Below are 8,655 nucleotides of genomic sequence, written 5' to 3'. Positions count from 1 at the left end.
GGGGCCACGGCGGGGCTAGGCGCCAGGCTAAAGGGAAAGCGGCGTCGGCTGCCCGGCTGGCGCCTCCTCGGAGCACGCCGCGGGGGCTGTGAAACCCGCTCCAAACCGCGGCCAGTGCCGGGTCTCCCCCAGCGGAGCGCGCCTGCCGCCGGCGCAGCCTCCTCAGGAGGTACATCAGCTCAGGGGTAAAGCAGTGCCGGGCCTTTGGCCCCCGCCGCTGGCAGGATTGTTCTGGAATTTGGGTGGGTACCGACCTTAGGCTTCTTGTCTCAAGCTTCTCGTGTGCCATTTATAACCACTGCAAAATAAATGTAACTCTTCATTTAATAGAGTTTTGTGGTTTCAACATAGTTCCACTTCAGCTTAATTTTTATTTAATGCAGCCTTACACTTTTTAACACAGTCTTGTTTAAAGCAATGCTTACTTTGTATTTGATCCAGGTTTCCTGTCACACTCTCTTCCTGACTTGCCGAGTCACGGTACCACTTTCAGCTTTTGTTTTGCTGCACGAAGCACGCGAAGGGTGTTTAATCAGGAAAGGGCTGATCATAGAGTGCTTTTTAAAGTCCCTGGGAATCCACAAAATGAAGATCAAACGGATTCTGATTCAGGGTTGAGACATGTGTTTACCAACCCTTTGCATGGCTTCATGCTGAGAATTATGGGACACGTAAGTATCTGCCGACTTCTGTAAATTCCAGGGAACTGAAAAGAAGTTTCTGTTTTTTCAAACTTCAACTTGGTCTTGGAAAGTCAGTACTGCGGTCCTCGAGTAGGCAAAACACATACTCTTTCTTCCTTCTGCCCAAAGTGTATATATATCTTTTGAGAAATCTACCTATTTTTTTGCTGCTGGTATCTGAGTAATACAGATAATTTACATATTTTTATAGAATATTTTAATAATTAAAAAAAAGAGGTGTGATCTTATCTTTTGCTTACAGGAAACCACGTGATTCCAGTGCCTGAGACATTCAGAAAAGCACCATGTACTCAGCAAGTTTGGAAATACTGGTTTATCTGCTCCCTTGCTCTCCACAGGTGTTCACGCTGTTGCAAAGATGCCAAGGGAAAATGGTACTTTTCCCAGAGTTTGGACAGTTTGTTGTTTTTTTTTTTTCTTTCCATCTTTTGAGTGCTGTGTAAGAGGATGGGGGCTAAGGAAGGAGGCGACTCTCTGTCGCTTCCCTTGAGTAATATCTATAAAATGAAGCAGGAGGCCCCCTCCCTCCCTTTGGCTCACTGGGCAGGACCACCACGAGCAGCCACCTGCCAGCACTGTTGCTTTCACCCTTCGCCACCTGTAGGATCCTTTTCTCTGGTATCAGCTCCCTTGCTGCTGATGCTTAGGATTTAAAGGAGGAAGATGCACTCTGGCCCTGCTTGAATTCTTAAAGGGAATCTTCTCCAAGAGTGCTTTTCCTGGAGAGGTGCGCGGCCAGGTAGCATCCTTGCAGGATTAGGTTTGCATTCTCCTATATGCAGGACTTAAAAAATGCAATTGCTAATGTGGGCAGCTGTGACAGCACTCGTGGTGAGGACTTTTCAGAACCCATTAAACATGAGGGAAGCCAGAATGCCAGGTTTTTCACAGTTCTGTCCCAAAAGGAACAACATAGAGCGGGTGAGGCCTCACCCACCCTATGTTTCACGTTTTTTATGTGGTTTACGTGTTTTTTACGTTGTTTCACACCATGTGCAGAAAGGGTCAGAGGCTCCTGAAGGCTACGTTCATTATCAATGGAAACTGAAAGCAGCAGCTGCCGCCATACTGGGCTGCTGAGGTGGGATGTCTTTGCTAGAGGCCTTTTTCTGGTGGTGTTTCTTAGGCACACATGGCTCATCTCTGAGGGCTCTCCATCCAGGGCCGGTGTAGTTCTTCACCAGAGCAAACCATCCAGGAAGGTCTCTCTAGGAGACCGGTGGTTCTGTCTGTAGTTTAGAAAATAGCAGAACCTCTGGGTCCCTAATTGACATCAGGAGCTAACCAGTTTGCAGTGTAATTAAAAAGCCGTGATGCAGTGGCACGAGGCTGGTCTCCTAAGATATCGATGGGAGCCCATCTCCTGTGTCCCGGAGTCCGGTGGTCAGATACCATACATTCATTTTTCGTTTGGCATCAAGGGAGAAATCCTTGCAGACTGGCCTTTTGACACCAGAGAGATCCCTTCCAGGTAACTGCAGCTTTCTCCCACTACTATTTGAAAGCAAGAAGACCAAAAGGACAGGAAGGATTGTAGGGTTTGAAATGTCCCCAAAGAACCGCCGACCTGCTGAGCTGCACAAATGAAGGCGCCAGCTGTGTCACTCCTGCCACTCCAGCACAGCCTGCCATCCCTGCCTCCTTGAACTGCACCAAGAGGAAATCCCAATGCCCCTGAGGCCCCTTATTCCCACCCCATCCCCCCGTTGCCATAATAGGTCTGCTTTAATCCAACCACTTTACAAACACCAGAGTTTATCCTTTGCTTTGAAAACGGTTGGGTGGGCAGGAAAATTAGACTCATTGTTTGGGATTTCCCCAGCTGGGATTTCCCCCAACATCCTGTGCGTTTTCTGCCTGTTGAAGAAAAAAAAAAAAAAAAAAAAGCCACAGAATCATATGATTTCCCTCGCAGCAGTGCTGCTGACTGGATGTCATTCCTCCGGGCTTCAAGCTCCTGCTGTTACTGGACCCAGCAGCCACCACTTAGGCTGAACATCGCCTTTTTCAAACAGGAGATACTCAGACAAGATGCCTGTTCTGACACAGGAGCTGGTGAGGTCAAACCTCTGAATCCTTCCAAGTCTGTTCCAGGGGCTCCGGAGATGCCCATCACTTCCTGAGCTCGCACAGTGCAGATGAGACGTGGGCATGGAGTGGTGGAGGCTTAAAACAACAGAGTCAGCACAGAGGCTGATGTCATGCACTACTCATTTTACTAAACGCTGCCGTACCAGCGTCAGGCTAAGTGAGCTGCAGCTATCGAAATGAAATGCTAGTTCCTATAATTCAATTTATACTGCCTTCACCTCCTCTTGGCTATTTATTTTAACTTCTCTTCACAGAGAATCTGAAAAAACAGTGAAAATACAGAGAAAGGAGGACCATGTTTTGGGGCTGTATCAAGATCAAGTTGTTTGTACCTCAGATAATTCAGATGGGCTGCAAGTGTTCCAGCAAAAGACACATTGAAGAAAGGCCCTTTAATGACACCTAGCCTTTTATCTCATTTCAACATCACCTTCCCTCAGCTCCCGGTTTCCTCTTTAATCATCAACGTGGGAGTGAACGCAAGGGAAACAAACGGTAACTCCACCAACAAAAAGAAAAAATAATTAATGACTTTATTTTGTTTTTTTTAGTTCAGTTGGCCATCTGAGGTGCTAAAATCTCAACACCAACGAAGCAAGTGTGCATAAAAACAAACGATAAAACGCAACCAAACAGAAGAAAACAGAGTTGGTTTTTTTTACAGGTAGGGTATACGCTTTTCTGTTAACACTCCATAGATGCCAACCGTAAAAGCCTTGAACAATCTGAATATCAGAGTTCACTTTCATACAAAAGGGAAGATGCCAAAGCAGATCCCTTCACCTGGATTAGACTTCACACACACACACGCATGCACGCACAGATACAGAGTATTTAAATTACCGCAATGCCATCACAACATGGCATCCTCCCCTTCCCATCTGCATTCAGTGACATCCTCCTCTGCCCGGCTACCCTGCCTATAGCAGTACTCTGAGCAATCCAAAAGCAGCAACTTTTGGAAAGTTTCTAATCTCTGTTATTTTGCAATGGTCAAGAGCCAGTGATCTCTTTCTCTGTGAACTATATACAGGCTGGTTTTTAGAACGCTTTAAGAATTCTCTTTATTGCAGACAGTGACAACTGAAATTCCCATAAAGCCATGTTGCGGCTTTTCAGTTTGTACACGGGAGATTTTGTAATGCAACACCTTTCTCATCCACTGGTGTCTGGTGTAAACACTTAATTGAAAACTCATTTTAAAAGAATGTTAACCAAACAAGGTGTAGCTGTGAACATTTTAGGAACAGCTGCTAAGAAAACGGAACTGCCGGCTGCTCTAGATCATGCAGTCTAGACCACTTATAATACTTCATAATGTTCAGGATTAGGATGTATAAAAATATTAAAAACCACCAGAGTGCACACAAACGTGGTGACTAGCTCTACGCAAGCACCGTGTTTCTAAGAGAGGCCTAAGCATTGCACAAAACTCAGATTCTTGACCGTGGGGGTAACCCAAGGATCCACTGGTGTCTTTACATACAAACAAATATTTACATAAAATGCAGAGACGGAGAGAGAGAAGGACAGACTTTTAGAAACTTGCGGTTTGCTCTAAAATATGTTCAGCAACGCAGTTTGTAACATGCCCTAGCGAGACCATGGGGTATTGGTTAACTGAAAGAAGGAATATGTCTGGAACTTGGAGCTGAAACATCTTGTCACCTCCCCACGCACAGTTCTCTGAAGCTCAGGATTTTACAGCCATTTGTGAGTTTTAAGGAAAACATGGTTAAAAGGAACAGAACAGTTAAAAAAAAATAAAATTGTACTGTGAAAACAGCAGATTGGTTGTTTTGGCAGTCCTCGCTCCCCCATCCCCGTCTGCCTCCTGGCTGTTTCCAGGAGGTGGTATCCCCCCTCCCTTCCCCGTAGGGGACTGAAGTGCTCACCCCATCCTCAGCGTGTCCATTTCAACGGGAACACAGGTTAGGTTCCAAGCTCGTCTCTCCTCCTGCCTACTGCAGGGAGGAAGTGGCCACCCCTGGGTACGGACCGTGTGACATGGGGATGGATGATGCCCTTGCGTGCTCATTTCTCAGAGGTTTGAGGGCCTTTTCGGTCCCCTCGTACGCAAAATGGACACACGTCATTGAATGCACATGGCTGAGTCATGTGCTGCTGCCACCCACCTGGGCAGCACAAAGAGCTAGAACATCCTACTTGGATTCTGATACAAATAAGGGATCTTGTGGTCACAAGAGCCTTCTTCAGTTTTAAAAATATAAAATTTGAATTAAAAATATTCAGATAGTAAAAAAACCCAGTATCTGATATGCAAGTCATATTCTTAAAGTGCAACTGAACAGCAAATATAAGTTGTGCCTTTTTCAACCATTTTGATATACAAAGGCCTTTTAACATTCCCTTTTGTGTATTTTTAATTAATTTGTGTGTGCGATGTTAGCTCTTCATTTTCATTCTCACTGCTGGAGGACTTCAGCATAACCTAGAGAGGTCACTTTTAGAATATCAGAATATGTGGTTTTCCCCTGCAGTACGGCATTACTCCCCTCAAGTGATATCACTCTTCGGCATTGCAAAGATCTGGCCAGAGTCCCCCAGCATGAAAGGGAAAAGTAGTAAACTGGTATTTCTTCAGGATTTCTTTCTGTTCTACAGCTCACATTCAATGATCTTTTGTTAAAAGGTTAGATGTGGTCCATATACCTACTGCTCCACAAAATGGACTGAGGCAAATTCTCTGCGCAAGACAGTTTACAACAAACGATGTATCTAGCTTCCCTCTTTCTTCCCTCCTCCTCTCCAGCTTCCACTGGCCCCTCACATGCAGGCTATGTCAACTATTGTTGCCAATTTGACCTGGCAAATGGGGGGGAATTCTGTTTGTTGGACATCCTGTTGGTAAGCCAACACTCTGTGATGCTGATATAGCCGGTACCACTTGCTACCATGCAGTTACCAGTTACCAAGTACCACTGGAGCTGCCTGTCTGCTTGGTTTCATGAGCATCTGGATTTAATTTGTAATGCCTTGGCAAAAAACACGAGAGGGGATGAAGGGGGAACACTTGAGGCGGAAAAAACATGTTTCCGCAGTTAACAAGCACCGCTCAGAGTCTCTGGGGACAGTCCTACTTATTCTTCCCCAGCCTGAGGTATGCTCCTGAGTCAGAGGTGAACTCAAATCGTAGGCCCTGGCTTACAGAAGACCTCTTTCAAGGAGGTAGAGAGCCAACAGCAAGAAACCATGCTAACTTCTGTCTGGGACAAAAGATTTAAGGATGTTCAGCCCTGCTTGGGTACCTTGCACCAACAGCATGAGCTCAAGCTGGAAGAGTCAGTACGCTGTAGGAATGTGCTTGGGAATGGGACACTTCCTCAAGGACATCAGGGAGCAGGCTTAGTACTTCTTTAACAAGAAAAGAACATGGCATTCCAAGGGGGAGGGGACCCTCTTTAGCACATCACATTAAGGATGGGACACATACCCAACGCACAGCACTATTTCAGCTCTGCGGGACAAGGTAAGGATGCAGTGTGTGCTCAGGGAATCTGTCAAACAGTGAATGGTGCTGAATTGCTCAGTGCATGTCCTGCTTGTTGATTAACGGATGATTACGACGAGTACCCTCCTGGCTGAAAAGCAGCAGCTTCACTAGCTGAGCCAAAAGGAGCTTCTTCCAACAGATGCAGCAGGAAATGTGCTATTTTTATTTTCATGGAAGTCCCTCTAGCTGTATCTCAGGAGTGTGAGGGTCCCCTCTTTCAGTGAGAGACAGACATATGGGATATTTCTACCTCACAGTTTTGGCTCTCCTGTCATAAAAATGTAAAATTTAAATAAATTATAGGTTTATTAGTCCATCAGAGGAAATCTGGGATCCAGAAGAAAAGTATGCTAGGAACATGAATAGATTCTTACAACTCCACGAGTGTGCGGGATTTTGTCATAAAGGAAAACTTCCAGGGCACGATGCATCCGTGGGTCCATAAAGGCTGCCCTTGCTGTGAAGCAGGGACCAATCCGCAGTAGTGTCTTTCTCTAAAAGAGTTAAAACACTCCCTCCGCAATCAAATACATGTAACAATCAAATTATTAATAAGAACACTAATAAATAGCCACAGGTAACAACGTCCAGTAATTTAGAAGTGGAAGTTGTAGGATGCAGCAGGCACACACACCCATCACTCATCCATTTTTTTCCTAAAAGATAAAAAAATGAATCTTCTTTCAAGTATTAAAAAAATAAGTTAATTGACATAAAAGGGTCAAAGTGACTGAGGGCCCAGGCAGGTCTTAAGCTTCGTTTCCAATGTGCAAAAACAAAATACAGAGGGAAAAAAAAAAAAAAACCAAAACACTGCAAGGTCTTAATGGTGGTTCGGTCACTTATGGGCTTGTCCCTTTTAGGGGCCTAACAGCCAGGGAATGCCGCCTGGTAACACCCCTGCCCCAGCACACACTTACCACTGTCCCACAGTCAGTATTTTCCAGTGTCAAAACAGTCACAACAAAAACAGAACAAAGAAGCCCACCAGCCTGTGAGCTGTGGCCATGAAGACTAAGGCCAGCAGTAGCTGTCTCTCCAGTGTGTAGCAAAGCAGAAGGGCATCTTCCCTCTCTTCTTCTCCCCTTTTTTCCCCACAAGAAGATTTAGGAGGCTATGATAGGGAGAGAGTCCTCTGATGCCCACATCTGTCTAAAAACCAGGACGCAGAGAGTTCCATCATGCATACTAGTAGTATCTTCTCTGTCTCATATTTCTTCATATCCATGTATAATGATCAACTGCAGGTTTCTTTGGTGGGGAGGAAGACTAAAGCAAAGAAGGTGTTGCCCTGGGCTTCTGGAGCTCTCTGACAGCTGACTCCACCAAATAAGCTGCTACAGGCTGCTGTGGTTTTCCAGAGAGGGTTGTCACTGCCCTCCCTTTTATTAGAACCGGTGTAGTAAAAATGGGAAAGGAATGGACTGACAGGAATCCAGTTTAGTTAGGGATACTTCTTCCCTTAACTTCCTTCCCCACACATGGATTATTCCTCTCCCTCCTACCACACACACAAAAATACGGTCCATTGCATAGGACCTCAAGGAGACTCCACAGTCTCAATTCATTATCTTCAACTTGGCTTGCAGACATGTAAAACTTAAGCTTCTGGAACCAACACACTTATCAAAAGGCTTCCGAGTGCTTCAAACCAAATCCCTGCATGCTGTTGGACCCTTCAGAGGTTTCCCCTTCAACATCTTCCTATCCATGTAATTCTGGCGAACTCAGGGTAGGCCAACTGGACAACACAGACCAGCAGAGGTAAATGTGTTAAGCTCAGGACCAGTTCAAGCTAAAACCTTTGGAAAGCATGACTGCCTCCAGGTCCTTGTCTTCTTCTTTTTCTCGAAGCCGTTGCTCCTCAAGGAGAGCCACGAGAGAATCTCTCTGCTCCACTACTTCTAGCATCTCATTCAGGATCCTCTTCTCCTCTGAGAGTTCCTCATCTGTCTTCAGATGATCTACAGAGATATCAAAAACTATCAGCATACACAAGGCTAAATACACACATACAATTGATGGAATATTCCCTGTTGCTCTCACCTTCTACTGCCATCCTCTCCCGGAGTTCCTGCTGTAATCGACTCTGCCTGTCTTCCAGTTCTAGCTCCCGAGCGCTGAAAGGGAAACATCAGGAATCCAAGTTCAGGGTATGTTATAATACTCCATACATCGCTGCCTATCCATTCTCAATTTCTGCTCCACCTCTAGATATCTGCTATGCATTTTACCAATCTGTTTTGGAACAACTCTTAAAACACCTAAGATATGTAACTATATTTTTAAAAGATTTAAATGTACTTTCAGCATCTCAGGTTCTTTTTACCTTCAGCTAGAAAGTGT

General features: G+C 45.2%; 1 protein-coding gene and 1 long non-coding RNA gene across 12 annotated transcripts in view; one reads left to right on the top strand and one right to left on the bottom strand.

The window, feature by feature from the left end:
• Positions 1-13: 13 nt before the first annotated feature.
• On the top strand, positions 14-3,204 carry LOC128904842 (uncharacterized). Its single transcript, XR_008464645.1, has 4 exons — positions 14-242; positions 442-671; positions 946-1,078; positions 2,620-3,204. It is a non-coding gene; the product is annotated as an uncharacterized LOC128904842 (long non-coding RNA).
• Positions 3,205-3,309: 105 nt separating this feature from the next.
• The window catches only part of MICAL3 (microtubule associated monooxygenase, calponin and LIM domain containing 3), a 197,286-nt gene continuing 191,940 nt past the window's right edge, over positions 3,310-8,655 (bottom strand). For all 11 annotated transcript variants that reach the window (XM_054189482.1, XM_054189553.1, XM_054189491.1 and 8 more), the window contains 2 exons: positions 8,356-8,429; positions 3,310-8,273 (listed from right to left, as the gene is read on the bottom strand). In XM_054189482.1, coding sequence (XP_054045457.1) covers positions 8,089-8,273; positions 8,356-8,429 — 259 coding nt within the window. In that variant the 3' untranslated portion in view covers positions 3,310-8,088. The remainder of the gene's footprint in view (positions 8,274-8,355; positions 8,430-8,655) is intronic.

This window comes from Rissa tridactyla, chromosome 1 (assembly GCF_028500815.1).
Source record: "Rissa tridactyla isolate bRisTri1 chromosome 1, bRisTri1.patW.cur.20221130, whole genome shotgun sequence".
Classification (NCBI taxonomy): domain Eukaryota; kingdom Metazoa; phylum Chordata; class Aves; order Charadriiformes; family Laridae; genus Rissa; species Rissa tridactyla.
Note: the sequence above shows the minus strand (reverse complement) of the source record. Positions and strands in the feature narration are given on the sequence as shown.